This window comes from Dromaius novaehollandiae, chromosome 4, assembly GCF_036370855.1.
Source record: "Dromaius novaehollandiae isolate bDroNov1 chromosome 4, bDroNov1.hap1, whole genome shotgun sequence".
Lineage (NCBI taxonomy): Eukaryota > Metazoa > Chordata > Aves > Casuariiformes > Dromaiidae > Dromaius > Dromaius novaehollandiae.
In genome coordinates this window covers 5,639,262-5,657,015 of record NC_088101.1, presented here as the reverse complement: position 1 = coordinate 5,657,015, position 17,754 = coordinate 5,639,262, and the positions used below count along the sequence as shown (strand labels likewise).

General features: G+C 49.8%; 2 protein-coding genes across 3 annotated transcripts; one reads left to right on the top strand and one right to left on the bottom strand.

The window, feature by feature from the left end:
- Window positions 1-1,814: 1,814 nt before the first annotated feature.
- Window positions 1,815-7,685, top strand: RCHY1 (ring finger and CHY zinc finger domain containing 1). Of its 2 annotated transcripts, XM_026120260.2 has the most exons (9): window positions 1,816-1,951; window positions 2,055-2,174; window positions 2,352-2,467; window positions 2,817-2,895; window positions 3,349-3,393; window positions 3,502-3,560; window positions 4,543-4,569; window positions 4,845-4,965; window positions 6,050-7,685. In XM_026120260.2, exons 1-9 carry the CDS (start codon window positions 1,895-1,897, stop codon window positions 6,170-6,172), a joined length of 747 nt encoding a protein of 248 aa, XP_025976045.1. In that variant the 5' UTR covers window positions 1,816-1,894; the 3' UTR covers window positions 6,173-7,685. The 2 variants fall into 2 exon arrangements, with proteins under 2 accessions (XP_064366345.1, XP_025976045.1); XM_064510275.1 differs by lacking the exon at window positions 3,349-3,393 and having other exon boundaries at window positions 1,815-1,951.
- Window positions 6,251-17,090, bottom strand: PARM1 (prostate androgen-regulated mucin-like protein 1). Its single transcript, XM_026120267.2, has 4 exons — window positions 16,954-17,090; window positions 13,830-14,423; window positions 13,592-13,670; window positions 6,251-13,244 (listed from the first exon to the last, which is right to left on the bottom strand). Exons 1-4 carry the CDS (start codon window positions 17,000-17,002, stop codon window positions 13,160-13,162), a joined length of 807 nt encoding a protein of 268 aa, XP_025976052.1. The 5' UTR covers window positions 17,003-17,090; the 3' UTR covers window positions 6,251-13,159.
- Between the last annotated feature and the right edge of the window lie 664 nt (window positions 17,091-17,754).

The following is a 17,754-nucleotide window of genomic DNA, read 5'->3' as shown; positions in this document are numbered from 1 at the left end:
TGAGACACATCAAAGAGCAAATGATGATTAGATGTAAAGATTGAGCCAGGCTCTTGTCAGTGGTGCCAAGCGACAGGACGAGAGGCAATAGGCACAAATTGAAATACAGGAAATCCTCTCTGAATGGGGGGGGGGGCAGGGCAAAGCCAAAAAAACCCACTACTTTGAAAGTGGTTGACACTGGAACAGGTTGCTCAGAGTGGTTGTGGAGTCTCCATTCTTGGAGATATTCAAAACCCAACTGGACATGGTCCTGAGCAACCTGCTCTAGGTGACCCTGCTTGAGCAGGGGGTTGGACCAGAGGTGCCTTCCAACCCCAACTATTCTGTGATTATTACAAATTGCTGCTGCTTACTGCTGAAACAATGTGTAGCAGAAATCGACCACTATTGCTCTGTATTGTTTTTGCAGACTCCATAGTTTCATAAGTGCACTAACACTAGACTCAAACTAAAAACTGTTAATAATTATAGATGAGTTGATTTACTTTGAGTAGCAGCTTTGTCATTAAATGTCCTACATGCTGTATTCATATACCGGGTTTATATTTTTTAGAAAAATGCGTGCTTCTGTCTTCCACTCTGTGCAATAAGAGGGCTGTGCACAGTTAGCACTGCGATAAGCAGATTTAGTGCGCCTATGGCAAAAATAAAAAGCAAACATGCTCTGAAACCCCTTTAAAACAGCCTTAAGGAAACACACTCTGATAGTCTCCCTGACTGGGGGAGCTCTGTAGAGCTCCTACCTCCTCACAACACTCTGTGGCAGACCTACGCTTCTAGCTTTTGGAATAAGATGCCAAACTTAAAAGAACTTTAGCATGTCCATAGCCCCAGAATTGCATTTCTAAGAAGCAGTGGGCTTTACAATTCTCTTGCCTTATGAGATAACAGAAAGCTTGACTTGTTCTCCTGCATGGACCAAAGCTGTTCCTTTCAGATAAGGGAACTGGGACCCTGGAGCCAGAAACTGGGGGTTTACTCAAAGTATTTTTTATCTTATTTTTCAGTGGCTAAGGCCTGCCTAAAAGATCATGATTTAAAAAGCTAAGTCTGAAAAGCACAGGTCACTGTTTGTGGTGGTTATGCTGCTGGGAGGGTTTTCATGGGAGTGTTTGCCATGAATCCCTGCTCCTTTGCTTGTCAGAAATACATTTATCACGCTTCTACGCTGCTGCCTGAGGCCCTACAGGAAGCCGGCAGTTGTCTGGGCTCAAGTGCCACAGCAAAGGAAGTCTGAAATCTTGTCAGTCTGAGGAGAGCCTTCGACTGGCCTTTTCCCCCAAACCTTCTTCTTTGCTTCTAGAATAGGTGAGGGCACGAGGAGGCTCATTTTGGACAAGGGCTGTGGCTGCCTGTGCCTCTGGGTATATGCACAGATTTGCATCTATATTAGGGTGCTCACATATATAGAGATACATATGTGTGCAGATATAAAGCATGTTGTGAATATGTATATATCCACACATGGTGTGTATATGCATAACATACCCACCTCTATATACATAGTACAGAGAGATATATAAAGACCCACCTACAAACTATGTGAATGTGTGTGTATATATATACATAGAGACCCACTTACATACTATGTGTGTGTATCTATATACACATACAATATCTATACACCCACCCATATATATATAAATAGCTCCACGTATATGCTGTGCGGGTATATGTATGTTTTTACCCCGCCACATATGCACACAGACTATATATGTATATATCACATACCTACGCACACCCCCAGCGTTCAGAAGCCCAGGAGCGCTGTGCGCAAGCGCAGGGCTCGTTTCCTACCCCCCCCCCCGGACGGAAGTGGCGGCGGAAGCGGGGGGGCGGGGCGAGCGGCGGCCCTGCCCCGGGGCGGGGCGGGGAGCGGCGTTGCGCGGCCATGGCGGCGGGCGGAGAGGAGGGTTGCGAGCACTACCGCCGTGGCTGCCTGCTCCGGGTGAGGCAGCGCGGCTGGCGGGCAGGCGGCTGCCGCGGTCGAGGGCGCAGTGGCGGCCGTGGAGGGTAGGGTGCTGCCGCTGAGGTGTCCCGTCCCGTTGCAGGCACCGTGCTGTGGGAAGCTGTACGCCTGCCGGCTGTGCCACGACGGCGCCGAGGGCCACCGACTGGACCGCTTCCGCGTGGCCGAGGTGCAGTGTGCCCGCTGCCGCCGCCTGCAGAAGGTGGGCACGGCCGGGGCGGGGGTGGTGCGGAGGCTGCCATGTTGGGGGCGCGGGGGCCGCCATGTTGGGGGTGGGGGCGCGGGCGCCATTTTGGGCGGTGGCGTCGCCGCGTGCCTAACGGTCGTCCCTTCTCCCTTCCTCTCTCTTCTCCTCCCCGGGCCGGCGCGTCGGCGGCAGGCGCAGCAGAGCTGCGAGAGCTGCCACAGCCTCTTCGGGGAGTACTACTGCGGCATCTGCCACCTGTTCGACCGCGACAAGAAACAGTACCACTGCGCCGAGTGCGGCATTTGCAGGTGCGGGCGCGCTGCTCCCGGGCGAAAGAGGGCCAAAACCGGCTTTTCGGAGCCCGGCGCCTGTGTACGGCCGTGGGCTGTTGCCGTCGGGTGCCTCCTGCGAGCAAGCAGTCGCGGTGGGCTCGGCTTGGGAGAGCCTTGCGCTTGTTGTTCTCAGTTTAAACAGACCTGTGTTTTACTTCAGTCATGGCAAAATATTGCGAAGAATGAGAATATGTTTATATGAATTATAACTCTTCTGTAGATGACTTGGGAATAGGCATCTGTTGCTCAGAGAGTGTTTGGGTAGAAAATAAAACAGGTGTGCAGCAAGTACTAAGCTGTTCTTGACCGGGCCTTATCTCCTTAGGATTGGTCCAAAGGAAGATTTCTTCCACTGTTCAAAATGTAATTTATGCCTAAGCTTGAGTCTTCGAGGAAAGCACAAGGTGAGAATATACCACTTTGTTACCTTTAAAAAAAACAGTTTTCCTGCAATCAGAAGTGCCTCCAACTGATCTAAGGCTATACAGATAGGGAAAGTGGCAGGCTCTTTCCTGTTTTTCTAAATACATCTGTCCTGAATGGTGACATGGAATACCTCTGGATGGGCTTTGCTTGCAATTTAATTTACAGGATATATACATCTCAGTCACGTTCCACTGTACTTTTAAAAGTCATTGACTGCAGATGCAGAGAGCAATGTATCAGTTTGGGCTGCTGCTTCTGCTGCAGTGTAGAAAGAGCTAGGCTACTTATTGTTGTGGGAGTCCTGGAAACAATTTCTTGTATATCATTGGGGTTTATTATTATTATTATTATTATACTTGGCTATAGGAATTTTAGACTTAAAAAATGTAGCTATGTGGGCAGTAGAATAATTTTTCTTTGTTTTTGCAAAGTGCATAGAGAACGTCTCCAGGCAGGATTGTCCAATATGTTTGGAGGTGAGCTACTTCTGTTCAACTCTGAAAATTGTGTTTGGTTGTACTTCTTACTGTGTTTGTAGTTAACACTTCTTTTGTGCCTTTTGTCTACTATTTGTCTTGAAACAGGATATTCACACGTCTCGTGTTGGAGCTCATGTTCTGCCATGTGGTCACCTTCTTCACAGGTAAATACTGCAAGTGTTTGGGTGTTAAGAGTACCTGCTGCACTGCATGTGCTGTATTCTCAGCACTGCTACAGGCCTGGTTGTCCTGTGTTATCACTGCTGGTTTCTAAGGGAGGCATGTAGTAGGGGATAACCTCTATTTCACCAGAAAGTACTTTCTTCCAAAGTCCAATAAATCTTGTTGGTGGAGGGGCCTATTTACTGCTTATTTTGATTTTTCCCATGTTGAATTTCCTTCTGTTACTTCTTAAATCTAAAGAATCCTATAGAGAAATCTCTCCTTGGTGCAGAAAGCAGTTGCGGAATGGTTTTAAGAGGTTGGTGCCAGTTCATCCATTAAGTCTTAAATTTTTTTCCTTAGACAGCCACCAGGAGCACTGAATGCTTTGTTTCTCTACAAAAGCTGCCCACTCTATCAGGATTTTATGGTGTGGTGATACACATCACTGGGTGCCTTTGGAGGAGTAATTAAAAGAAGGCCATGCACTTCCCTTCCATCCTGCTCCCAGTGTAGCTTTGACATGACATTCTCCCTTTGTGTGGTGTCCTACAGAAACAGCTTTTTGTTGCTTTGTTGTCTCTCTTGGTTTTCTCTGTTGTCTCTGTGTGCTAAATTGAGTCTCCATGTTTGACAATGTTAAGCCTCCCCAAACTGAATCTTCCTTTGATTCCTCTCCATCTTAAAGTTACCTTGTGATGCATTACAGCCCATTTTTTCAGCAAACTTTAACTGAACAAATACTGTTTTATGTTCTTTCATGTTTCTTTTGAAGACATTAGAATGGAATTAAATGTGCTTGTCTCATGGTTTTGTCTAAATACCAAATGGTTTTGCTGGGAGGCCGCCTTTCCACTTTAACTCAGAATATTTTTGACTTCTGCTTTGGGGGTATCTCTCTGCTTTTCTCCTCCTTTCTGTCCAAATGGGTTACTGGTCAGTAATTTCACTTTTCTTACTGAACTCATTGTGTTTTCTTTTCAGAACATGTTACGAGGACATGTTAAAGGAGTAAGTATTTCTAATCCTTATTTTAACATTGTAGAAATCTAGGCAGATTACTTAGAGAGGCAAAGATCATGATGCCAATCCAGTACCCGTTATCTTAAAGGCAAGTCCTATAGGGAAAAGGGGCTTTTAATTCCCACATCTTCTGCAGGACTTTCCCATTCATTTTATTTCTCCTTGACTGTTCTGATAAGAAACCTGTCCTTCTGAATGGACTTATTCCATGGCCCCACTCCATCTTCTGAATTAGACTTTTTTCCCCCCCATCTTTTTGCCAGAGGTTACAGATGTCCTTTGTGCATGCACTCGGCTTTAGATATGACAAGGTACTGGCGTCAGCTGGATGACGAAGTAGCACAGACGCCTATGCCCACAGAGTATCAGAACATGATGGTGGAGGTAAGTGATGAAACTTGCACCGATGACTCTTTTTGGCAGATCGGTACCTTTCCATTATGGGCAGTAGAGGGCACCAGAAACTTGCCCTGGGTCAGAAATTTAAGTGACTGTTGGGATATGATTTAAAAAAAAAAAATTTCTTGTGCAGGTTTATGGTATTCATTTACTAATTAAAAAATGGAAGGGAGGGGGCTTAAAAAGACCCAAAGCCAGCAAACAAACAAAAAAACCCCACAAGATCCAACATCTTAGTGGTATAGTATCATATGGGGGGGGGAAATGGCTTAGTCTCTGGAAGTATTTTGCTTTCTCAAGCAGCACTGTACTAGGTGCTGTCATAGCAAAGAACAAAAGTGTGGGGTTTTTTTGGTTTTTTTGTTTGTTTTTTTTAAGAGCTTGGAACTTCAGATTTCAGAATAAACATGCTGTTTTTTCAGCAAAAATATTCAGCTATTAATATGTGCAAGGCTAGCAAATAGAGACTTCTTATGTTTTCTCTTTCTGTTTTTCTGCGGTAACCCAGAACTCTGAAACTGGATGCTGTTTGCTAGTAAGACTGAATTACACAGTTTTGATCATCTAGTGTTCTGGTTGCATCTGTTAGTATGGTTCAGACAACCCATCCTCCCTACTCTTTTGAGTCAGGGTATTTCAAAAAATTGCTTTACTGCCTATTTTGAGAACATTCACTGTCTGTCTTGTCTAGCAGACTGGCTTAATGCTAGCTCTTGTTAATCCCATCTCATTTTTATCTGAGGGTTTCCCTGATCTTTTCTTCCATCAGAAAAAGCAAAAGCTAAAGCTGGTGTTTACCTGACCCATGCAAGGAGTCCGTGTGCCATACTAAAAGCATATGCTCCTTGTATGTGCTAGGTGATCCTGGTAGTTGCAAAATGAAAAGTTAAATCTGCCCTGTATACTCCTCTGCTGAGACACCTGGCTGTCTTTAGAAAAAAAGTATTTCCTGCTTTGTGCGCTGATTGCAAACCAGTTCTGTGGTTGCTGAAAGCATACTTGTCATGTATTGTTGAGTGTCCTGTTGATGCTAAAGCCTAAAGCCTCTCTCTCTCTCGTATGTGCGTAGATCCTTTGTAATGATTGCAGTGCCCGGTCTACAGTGCAGTTCCATCTCCTAGGCATGAAATGTACAAACTGTGAATCATACAATACTGCCCAAGATGGAAAATGCAGGCTGACTTTGGAGTAGCAGTGATTAAGATGCACGTTACATATGGCTGGTCAAGGAAAATGCTACTGTGGAAGAGACTTGTCTGTTTTCTTTAAAAAAAAAAAAAAAATTGTCTGTAAAAATTTATTCACACCTGTCATGCCAACAGTAAAATGGTTACAAAGTTTTAGGCTGGTGCAAAGGAGTTCTGCTAATAGTGTCCCCAACCTCAGTACCTGCTACAGCATGGTCAGGCTCTTCAGGAATCTCTCCGTCCAACAGTGTGTAACAACCTGATGAGGTTAGTCTGCAAGAGAATGGCTCTCTTTAAAAGAGCGTTTTACCACATCGTAGAAAAGACAGCCTAGAAGAATAACAAATGAGATGCCAAAGGGAGAAGTACAAGCAATAGCTGTCAGAACAGAACATATCTTGGGGCAGTCAAAGACTGATCTGGCTTAGAGAGGCCCTGAGCATAACACAGGGTGGAGGTATAGCCATTCTGGTAGCAACTCATAGGGAAAATTGGTGGCTTTGAGATGATACCTTACATAAAGCTGACGTCTGCAAAGTTTTGCATAAGTATGTTCTGTTCTTTTAAGTGACGTGTTTGTTCTAGGGCCTTGGAGCCATCAAGCAAATGGATGGAAAGGGTGAGCTTGCAGAAATTGCATCTCAGTCTGATTGGTAGACACAAGTGCACACACCATGTGTACAGAATTCACTTCAAAAGCAGGGCTGGTGTGTGTGTGTATGTCTGATGAACGGCTTTTGAATCAAGCTACAGGGCTGCCCTTATTCCCACAGGTACTCACGTGACCTGGTGTCTCTTCATTTAGATTCCTTTGCCAGCTGCAATTGCATTTAACACCAATTTCTTCCTAATTAGCTTTATTCATTTACAGGGGCCTAGGTGTCATAGGGTTTTAGACACGTACGTAGCTTGACATGTTGATGGTTCAGTACGTGAAGTGAACCATATAGCATTATCTTTGCAGGATTGCTGTCAGGCCAGCCAATCCTGCTAAGCCTGAGATAGTTGCTAAAGTTGCAGCCATTCATAGAGGGACTCTCAAGTCATGCAGGGACCAGTCTTCTGTCACTTTATTATTTTTTATGGTATCTAATTTCATTGTGGGAGGAGAGGGGAGGATGGAGGAATGTTTTTTTCTTTTTTAAAAGGAATAAAAACTCCCATCCTTCTCTTTTATATGATATCCTGCCCAGTGTTTTGCAGAAAAAATATTGCAGCTAGTCCTTAGTTTCTGAGAATTTCAGAAAGTTCAAATAGTGTGGAGCATGGCTCCTACTGTCCAAACTGCATGAAATGCAAAAGTTCCTCTTCACCATACAACTACTTGTTTTCAACTTGCTCTATGGTAAAGCAACAGACTTCTTTATCTGACAGTGCCCTTTTATGTATGAAATACTAGGAATCAGATGATCGTATTACTGTAGCTTGCATTTACTTAGGTTTCTTTTTCTGAAGCACTTTTCTGACTGCTATAAATGAATGTAAATTAATGTCTCTATTAAAACAAATTGTACTATGCTTGTTATGGTTTTATTTTATATATACTTCCTAGACATTTTTAGCTGAGTTCAAACCATGATGAAGTACCATAAAATGATGGTTAGACAGGTCATTTCAGTGTCACTCATGGATTTCTCCTTCACACCACTTCCTTTACATTCACACTGGTAATTGTATTTCAGGTGAAGCCTTGTTACACTGTATGTACCCTGGATGTTTGAATCGTGGATGTTTTCTTATGCTGAAAGCTGTTTTCCTAACAGCTTATGTAACTGTTTCGTCTTTATGTGATGTTTTCTCCATCTGTTGCTACAAGCTTAAAGCAGTTCTCCAAGATATGCATAATAAAAACAACATGCAATATTAGGCAATAATCTATGGTATTCTACAGTCACAATCCACACACTGAGCAGAGCAGCCTCTATGACTTAAAATGGCATAGCTTTTCACCAAGTAAACCTCCTTCTTAGCTAAAGGGCACTGAGCTTGTGTGTGTCAAGCCATGGGACAGGGCCCCGGAGGGCTTGTGGGATCTCCATCCTTGGTGGTGTTCAAAACTCAGTAGGGCCCTGAGTGACCTGCCCTGATAGGACTTGCTTTGAGATGCACCTTGGTCTCTGACCTTGATAACCGTGTGACATTAAATACTTTGAGTTATTCACGTTCTTGCTGTGCCCAGCTGTAGCTGCTGCGGGGGTTTTACAGTAGCTAGCTTCATGTTTTCACTGTGTTCAAATGGGAAAGTCTTTCATTTTTGCGTGAATACTTAAACCTGAGCTAGCACAGCACCTCTTCCATGGATTCCCCTCTCTGGACAAAGGCACACTGTTTATCCTCCTTGTTCTTGCTTTACAGAGCTGCAACACTGTAAAGCAACAATTTTTGTTGCCAGAGCAGTGTTGCGTGTGGCCTGCTTGGGGAAAATAAGTGAAGTCACCAACTGGTATAGGAGGAGACCAGGGAGAGCAGATGCAGAAGGAGGGAGTGTTGCCTTCCTGAGTCACGATGACTCCATAAAAACAAGCAGCCGGTCCTGCCAGACAAAGCAGCAAATCAATCGTGCAGTGCTGGAGAGAAGATCTAATTAAAATTAAACCAAGAGCAACTTCTCAGCTGAGCCAGCTGTGCTGGGAGCAAAGCGGTTCTCGAAACCTGATTTCACTGGGTCTGAGTCCAGCATCTTCCATCTCATGCCTGTCCCCTTCCAGACTACAGCGAGTGCTAGTGCTTTTTACGGTGTGTGTCCCTGTTTCTGTGTGCTGCAGCTGGCTGCTGTCCCCCAGGTTGCGTCTTGCCCCGCATAGTGGCGCTGGGCTGGCTTTCTTGACCCGCTGCAAAAATGTTGATGTGCCATGCTGCAGGGTTGGGGGCCCTGCTGGCACCTTCGCAGGAGCGGGGGATATCGCTGGGTCCAGGGGGGCTGCAGTGGGTGGGTGCTGGCAGCCGGGGGGGCTCCCTCAGCTCCTCACACCCATTAGTGGCCTCGGAGGCTGCTCCTGGCTCTGTGTTCAGCAGTCTGGCAGTGCGGGGTTGGAGAAGAAGCAGGTAAGGCTGCAGAGCAGGTAACAGCTGCTTTGTCTGCTGAAAATATCATTTCCTCTGTGTGTGGCCCAGAAACACCGCAGGGACAGATTCTCTAAGCAAATGCTGTGTGGGAATGGCTTGGGGCCCTTCGGGAGGGGGGTTGGTTGGACTTTTGAATTGTGTAGGACCATAGGTCTGTATTGACAAGGAGACACTCATGCAATGCTCCCTGCCATGCTAACCCCCAGCTTTCCTAGCTCCAGCAGGTGCAAGTGACCTACTGTTGTTAAAAACCCTTGCAAACCTCCGCAGAGAGGAACCATCCTCTGTGCATTTGGGGTTGTTGTGAGCGCTGGCTGGGCTTTGAGCATGCAGTTGGTAGTCTCCAGCAGGAAAAGCCCTTATGCTTTTCCTGGAGCAGTGAGCTGCCTTTCTGCACAGCTGGCTTCAGGCTAGGCACCCCATGCCAGCTGCTGGCTCGGGGCTTACAGCTGGGAAGAGCAACCCTCCTCTTCCTCACAGCTCATCAGGCTTTTTTGGCTCTTCTCCTTAAAGCTGCTGATGAGAACCTCGTGTTTTGGGAGTCTCCTTCACGCTGGTGCTGTTGCTCCTCGGATTTGCGCACCCTCCCCAACAGGATGAGGACCCCTGCTCACAGTAAGCCATGAGTTGTGGGGCTGTGGCTGGTCCCATAGGCAAGCCGGGTAGCAAGACTGGGATTTGGGTGGTGATGGGAAAGCACAGGGAGACACTTGCACGCTCAGGTCATACAGCATAGCTGGCAGCAGCAATTTGGGCTTAAAAACAAAACGCTAGACCAGAAAAATAAACCCTGCAAATAACCGTGAGGGAGAAACAGATGCAGCAGCTTGTCCATTAACTTGATGAAATACAGATAGATACATATTTGAAGACACAGTTGCGAAGGAAGCATCAGCACTGGGGGATGTACCATGTATATTTATTCCTGGGGAACACAGGGGGAAGTGCAGGCTGGTGGTTTGCATAAGTCAATACTGAATATCCGTGCCTCTTCCAGCAATTGTTTCCATTGCACTTGGCTCACTGCCAGCAAATCGGTTCTTTTTCTTTTTTTTTTTTTTCTTCCTGAGAAAACGCTGTTAATCCATTTATCTATTAGATAATGCAATTAGTGGAGGGAAATGAAGGGCTCCTTGGGCTTCCTGCAACTTTATGTTGGCGTTTGGCCCTTGCATTGTGAATAAACTGTTTTACTGCTTTTTTGGTAAGAGTTACTGCTGTTAGGCTCTGGAGCTGTGGGAATGTACAGTGGGAAGATAAGATAATCGCTTTAGCAGTGGTTGAAGTTACTGCGTGTTTAATACTCCATATGCAGAGACTATTGCTGTCTATGCTAAGTTCACAGATCAGGAATAAACTGCCCTCTCCCCAGAACAAATTACCCCAAATTACCCAAAGTGCTATTACTGCTGGAGGCGGCACCGCAGAGCTATTTCTGCTAATAAATTACTAATATTTATCCCATTAATCTCATCGGCCATTTGAGGGGATGCCACCTGGTAAATGCTGATGAGCCACTATCAGCATGTTTGCAAAGGAGCAAAATGCAAGCACAGGCAGGCTGGCCAGGCTGAATGGTGTTTAAATGGTAACGGGAACAGGCTGTTCCATTTCCCTGCTCCTCTCTGCTAAAGGAGCGCTCCTGTCACATGCAGGGCTTCTGCCATGCCCTGATTCCTGCCGAAAGGCCTGGAGCATGCAACATTATGGATGGAGCTATGCAAGCTAGTTTTGTATAAATAAAATATCTCTGAGATTAAAAAATAGCCAAAAGGCGGCAGGGGGAGGAGGAGGGATGTGTGTGGGAAGCTTTGAGGAAAATCAGAGCATCTCACTTTGTCGTTTTTGTAAATAAAACTGGCCAGTCGTCTGCAGCTGAGCTTAGCTCTGTGGGGCCCATCCTGGCAGAGGGGACGGTAGCATTTTTTTTGGCTTGTTTTTAATTTAGCAAACCCCTGCCAGAGCAATGTGCACCCCCACCCCCCGCCCTGGTTTCGCCTCGGGCAGGGCAGAGTTAGGGTGTTTTGAGCCCTCCTTGCTTAGGCAACACTGATATGATGCTAGCCCTGCTCCCTGGGGTGCTGGGCATCACGCAATCACCCTGTCTGCAGTTGCCAAATACCCTGTTCCCACCCCAAAATTGGGGGGGGGGGGGCCCTCTGTCTGCCGAGTGCTATTTTGGGCTTACTCGTGCCTTGGCCCTTGTGACAGAGATGCCAACATTTAATGCAGGGACGTGCTGGGGTGGTTGTGTTGCTCCCTTTTTTTTTTTTTTTTTACAGGGCTTTTTAAGCAGCTGTAAAACCTACAGAGAAATCCAAGTTAATTGGAGTCATCCAAGACTCCTTGGGAAAGCACTGGGCTTTACACGTGATTAGGAGCAATAACTCCTAGCTATTTATTCCTTGAAAAGACAGGAATTAAACATCTTGGTGCAGCTGCAGCTGCTCAGACTGATAACTCTCCCCCCACCCCAACCCACTCTCATTTTTGTGACAGGAATACCAAAAGTCAGGAAATTTCTGCATAACACATGCGTGCATTAATGGGAAAAATGGAGCTGTCCCATGTTGTCCTCTGCATCTGCTTCAGGCTCCCAGCTCCCCGATCCCATTTTTTCTTGCTGTGTCCACTCGCTTGGCTACCTGGCCTCGTTAGATATATATTCCTCCCCCCCCCCCCCGCCCCCAAAGGCAGTACGCAGCACGGCACTATTTTTAGCTGCGATATTTGCTGTCAGGCAGCAGCTCAGTGGCGTGGGAAAGAGCGCTGTGTCCCTGCGAAGCGGCTTGCAAAGCCCTAACTCCAAAACACATTTTGCCTCAGTTTGAACATGCAGCAAGGTGCCAGGCCATATGAGACAACCCCCCACCACCACCCCGTGCCTTTTACAAATTGGTTTTAATGCTGTCAGATCAGGCTAACCTTTTCCAGATAGCTTTTTCACATTTAAAAGCTGCAATTCCTGGGAATCAAATCTTTTTTCAGAGGAAACGCAAACCCAACAGCAAAAGCTGCTTTAAGAAATTTTTAAGCCTGTGATTCTCAGCCAAAACCACAAGCATTTAAGCACAGTACAACAACTGCGAGGAAAAGGAGCTCCAAGGGTTTTGCACAGCTTCAGTCTCAAAAGCGAGGGGCCCCAGGGGGTGAGTGTGGGTCGTAGTGCCGCCTCCCAGCACCTGAATTGAGTGGGCAGATTTTGTTTCTCCTCCCAGCAATGAAACCCCACCACAATCAACCACCTTTGGCAGCTGAACACCTTTACCTTTACCTAGATGGCGGCCAGGTATGAAGGAGAACGATCTGAGCAAAAAGTGTGCGGGATATTTCTCTTTATAGTTTTGGTGGATTTTTTTTTTTTTGTGCTACAAGTGGTTTTCAAAAGCCATTTCGGGCTGGGCATGGCTGGAAACTTTTCCGGCACGGTTGTGCCACCGTGGGCTTTGTGGGCAGGTCGAGCAAGGTGGGCTTTCTGCTGGTGTCCAACCCCAGCCCCAGTGCCAGTGCCAGCTCTGCTCCTCTCGGCCGTGGTCCACGTGGCAGGTCCCAGGCAAGAAAGTGCCTGGAAATCCTCGTTCAGGAGAGCGAGGAGGGACAGGGTGAGTTTTTTTCCCCCCTCTCTGGAGGATTTTATAGCTAGCAGTGCCAGGAGTTATGTTAGTGGGACCAAGCAGCTGGTAGCTGCGTCCCCCAGTGCTGCTGAGCACAGGGGATTGGTATTCCCTCCTGGAGTGCATGGTAGTGTGGCTCCAAACTTGGCGCTTCCTCATCCACATTTCCAGGGCTTCTCATGGGGTCACGATCCATCGGGAAATGAGGGGAGAAATGGTGGAGAGGGAGCCAGGTGCAGCACGGTGCCGGGAGGCAACCGGTCAGAGAAGCATCCACGAACAAGGGTCTTTCTGCCCCATCTGGCCCCTCCGCTAGGAGTCATCGTAGAGAGGGTTGTTGTAGTTGCCCCATGAGCCGTAGTCATGGTCATCCAAGAGCCGTCCATAGGAGGAGTGCCTATGAGAGGGGGAAGGCCACGGCATGGGGTCATCCCGCTGGCAGAGCCCTGACCCACTGCCCCCAGCAGGCTCCATTTTCGGGATGCCCGAGAAAGTTTTGTTTTTGTTTTTGTTTTTTTACTGTGGGTGGGAAAAAATGCACCAGAGCATTTGGGTCCTCCCTGGGTTCTCATCAGAGGAAACAATCAAGTGCATGACTGTCAGCAAGGGGAAGGCTGCAGCAGGGATCCAGAGGGATTTCTGGAGCCGGCCGGCTGTTAAACCAGGCCAACATAATTCCCATCTGTCCACAGCCCTCCTGAGAACTGAAATGAGCCCGTGCGCTGCCCCGGGGCATCGCCTTACCTGATCTTGAGGTAGGCAGCCACGCCGAAGACCAGCACAACCATCACGATGACGGTCACTGTTATGGCCACGACGCTGCCTGTGGAGGGATAGGGCGGACATGGTTTTTTGGGGGGGAGTTTTTTGGGGGGGGTCTGCCACCTTGTTACAGTTGGCAGCCCCAGGGAGGGGGAGGCAAACGCACATCTGGTCAAGGCCGCATCAGTGGCTTCGGTGGCCAGCGGGCTTCTCTGCTCACCTGAGCTCAGGGCGCGCGGTGCCTCCTGTGTGGCGAAGCTGGTGGTGGGGCTGATTTTGTCCACGGTGGCAGTGACTTGGGGCGATGCAGGGCCCGGCCAAGCAGCCACGGTGGTGGGTGTCCCACGGGATGGGGTGTTCTCTGGAACTGGCGGGGAGGAGCTGGGCCGGAGCGGCTGGGCGCTGCTGGGAAGCGGCGCCGAAGAGGAGCCGGCAGTGGTGCGTGATGGCGGGGATGGCGTGCCAGGCTGGGACGAGGTGGCCGCCGTCGTGCTGGAAGCTGTGATTGGCTCCTCTGCAGCACCCCCTGTCACGGTGGTGGCGGCGCTGGCCAGCCAGGACGCCGGGGCACTCCTGGCAGCTGACGGCTCCCAGCCAGTGCTGGAGCTCGTGGAGGGGCCGGTGCTGTCAGCCGTGGCAGTGTGGACAGTGCTGCTGCCCTCCCACTCCGTAGCCCCACTGGACATCGGCGGCGTGCTCATGGCAGGGGAGGCCACCGTCCCAAACACGGCATCTGTCCTTGTAGGAATCCCCGTGGATGGAGTGGGAGGGTGGCTGGCGCTCAGCGATGGCATCGCCACGTCATCGCTGAAGCCTGGGAAGGAGAAAAGCGTATATTAGCTGTGGAAACTCCTGGGGGCCACCTGGGTTTTGGGCTGCCAGGTCTTGCAACAAAGCCAGACCCCTGGATTGGTTTCAATGTCGCGAGCGGCGCTGGGTTTGCAGGGCAGGCACTGAGGTGGCAGTGCCTTTCCCGCGTTGGTGTTCCTGCCGCCCTTCCTGAGTGCCCCGTCCGCTCCCCGCGGGAGGGCAAGCAGTGCTGGACAGGGCAACAAGTGCCACCTCGCTAGCACTGCCGCGCTGCTGGAAACCATCCTACCGGCTGCGTTCCCGCCTCCCTCATTTCCTTGTTCATTCATTCACCCATCCCCATTTCTCAGCATACAGATGAGTCACTCTCCTCTATCCCCATCAGCATCGGGCTTTTCTTCTTTTCTTCACACCGCATCTTCGTGGGCCCTGTGCGGGTGGCACCTGCAAGAGCTAAGGTTATATCTTTATGCCCGTTACAAGCTCTGCTTGGCATCACTTCTTCAGTATTTTACCCCCATCCGCAGGTGAAATCAGAGTTAGGCAAAAACTTTTCAGTGTTTTGAAACTGGGGAGGAAGGTAGAGACAGAGGCACTTTGGTATAGCAGTAGATGAATGCAGAGGACCAAAATATCAGAAAAACACTGGGTTTGGTGGCAATGCTGAAAACAAAAACTCCTGGCTCAGCCCCAGAGATGGGAGCTGTGGGCTTGGTACTTATCTAAGTAAAAAATACTGATAGTCAGAGGGTGGATGATTACTGCCGTAGTTACACACTGGGCTTGGGCTTGCAGATCCCGCGTGGCTGGATATCACAGCTGGGCACTTGTTATTTTTAACCCGCAGCAGAAAGTCAAACTGAGTCTTCGCTTCCTGCTGTGTCACTTTCTTTTATGGCCTCCCCCATGACTTCTGAGCACTTTGGGTCAGCAATAACGTGATTGTCTGCCTGAACTTTGGAGGCAAACTGATACAGGCATTTAAAGACTGGCAATAGTGCTGGATGAGGTGAGTCAGAAAGACAGTTCTGGATAGCATCACATGGATTGAAGAAAAAAAAAACATCCCCATTATCAGGGAGCCTCGGAGGGGTCTGGTGCTGCCCCCCCCCCCCCCCCCAAGTTCAGGCACCATTTCCCTGCTGCTGTGATTCGGCACACCGTCACGTCGCCGGTCCCTCAGCTTTAGCTGGTTTTGGAGCGTAACGAGGCCACGGGGTCATTCTGAGACTTTTCATCCCTGCATGAGCCTTGCACTCATTAAGCCCAGTTGTTTACAACATCACATCTTTCCAAAACGAATTTTTTCCAAAATGAAAAATAATTAAAAAAAAGAACACCCTCCCTTTAGAAGTGGTTGTTGCATTTTGTAACAAGCAAAAATGTTTTCCATAGTTAAAACGTGTGCTCATTTCCCTGGGATTTAACCACGTTAGGGGAAGCAATTCTTCAGCCGTTTTAATTCTCAGCTTTGCAATTTCTCAGCCCTGCTGTCAGACCTGGCCTCTCCCTACAAATGGCCTTTCGCCTCAGGCCCTATGATGACACATTTTTTTTTTTTTTTTCCCAAGGCTGGTCACTTGGTAGCCAAGCCCCTGATGCTGGCAGTGGGCTGCCGCTTCCCACCACTGACTCCCAGCACTTGTCGGTCTGTGTGTCCACCCGAGGTAGGCGAATGCTGCAAATTTTAGGCAGAAAAGCGCATGTGCAGGTATTTCAAATTCTGCTGGCTGTGGGATCGCGAGCAGGGCAAATTGTTAAATGGTGAAAAGCCTTGTGGCTGCAGCAGCTGACCGCTGGGTTTTTATACTGGGAGGGAAATCATGTCAGAGAAGCAGATCCTTGTGTACATTCCGCATAAGAAATAACAATATCTTAATGCCCCCCCCCCCCTTCTCTCCTGTGGGCAAAGGGCAGGTTTATGGCTTCTGCCAGGCATCATCACCAGCGCCTTCATTGTTCCTTGGCATTTATCCAGCTGAACCTGCTAAATCTGGCGGCAAGAGTGCAAAGGAGCAACGGCTTTCCCCCGGCCTGGCCTTGGAGCTGGCAGAGGGGCGAGCGCGGCCCACACCAAAGCTGGAAAATTACAGCCCTGTGCTGATCTGACATTGGCAGCGAAGAACCTAAAATTTAACCCTTCAAAGCGGCTTTCTCAAACAGTGGCTAATTACCCGCTGGAGGAAGCAGCCCGGACGTGAGCACGGGAACTGCAGGGGCAACGCCGGTGCCAGGGTCCTCCTGGTTTCGTCCAGCACTGCTCCCGCTCCCGGGCCGCGGCTTTGCACCGCTGCGAACACGAAAAGCAACATAGCACCTACGGCTGCTCTTAAGTCGTGCAGCGTGGCCGCAAAGTCCCGTGAAGGGCTGGAGAGACTTTCGTAGCTGCGCTGTGCGATGTGAAAGCGCCGGCGGCCCCCGCGGCTGGTGCCCGGGCCGCCGGGTGTGATGGCACCGAAGCGCCGCCGAGCCCCTGCGGCGGCTCGGGGGTAGCAGCACCTGCGAGGTGGCGCGGCCCCGGCGGCGACACTTACCAGCCGGGAGGAGCAGGAGGGCGAGGAGGAGAAGGCGGCGGCAGCCCATGGTCCCGGCGGCGGCGGCAGCGGCGGAGGGAGGCCGCGCCGCGCCGCGCCGCGCTGCGCCGCGCCGATCCGGGAGGGACCCGCCGCGCCGCACCGCCCCCGCCCGCCCCGCCCGGCCCCAGCCCCGGCCCGGCCCCGCCGCCCGGCGCGCAGCGGCACCTGCCGGCCCCGGGCACCGGCACTGCGCCCCGGGCACTAGGCAGTGGGACTGGATACTGAGCACTGGGGGGCACCGGGACTGGGCACTAGGTACTGGGACTGTATACTGGGCACTGCGGACTGGGCACTGGCACTGGCACTGGACACTGGGCACTAGGGGTCACCGGGACTGGGCACTAGGACTGGGACTGGATATTGGGCACTAGGGAGCACTGGAACTGAGCAGTAGGACTGGGACTGGATACTGGGCATTAGGTACTGGGCACTGGGACTGAGTACTAGGGAGCACTGGAACTGAGATTGGATACTTGGCACTAGGTGCTGGGCACTGGATACTGGGCAGTGGGACTGGATACTGGGCACTAGGTGCTGGGCACCGGGCACTGGGTGCTGGGCACCAGGCAGTGGGACTGGATACTGGGTACTAGGGACTGGATACTGGGCACTAGGTGCTGGGCACCAGGCACCAGGTGCTGGGCACCAGGCAGTGGGACTGGGCAGTGGGAGTGGGCAACAATAGCAGGCACTGTGCACTGGGATGAGGCACTGGGCCCCAGCACCCAGCAGTGTGGCAGCTCAGGGCCCCGCACTACA

Excerpts from the sequence above, each read along its gene's own strand:
- RCHY1 (XM_026120260.2), top strand. The coding sequence starts at position 1,895 with ATGGCGGCGGGCGGAGAGGAGGGTTGCGAGCACTACCGCCGTGGCTGC. Across the intron at positions 3,394-3,501 it reads ATTGTCCAATATGTTTGGAG|GATATTCACACGTCTCGTGT; the intron begins GTGAGCTACTTC and ends GTCTTGAAACAG. Across the intron at positions 3,561-4,542 it reads TGTGGTCACCTTCTTCACAG|AACATGTTACGAGGACATGT; the intron begins GTAAATACTGCA and ends TTTTCTTTTCAG.
- PARM1 (XM_026120267.2), bottom strand. The coding sequence starts at position 17,002 with ATGGGCTGCCGCCGCCTTCTCCTCCTCGCCCTCCTGCTCCTCCCGGCT. Across the intron at positions 13,671-13,829 it reads ACCGCGCGCCCTGAGCTCAG|GCAGCGTCGTGGCCATAACA; the intron begins GTGAGCAGAGAA and ends ATCCCTCCACAG. Across the intron at positions 13,245-13,591 it reads GCTGCCTACCTCAAGATCAG|GCACTCCTCCTATGGACGGC; the intron begins GTAAGGCGATGC and ends CCCCTCTCATAG.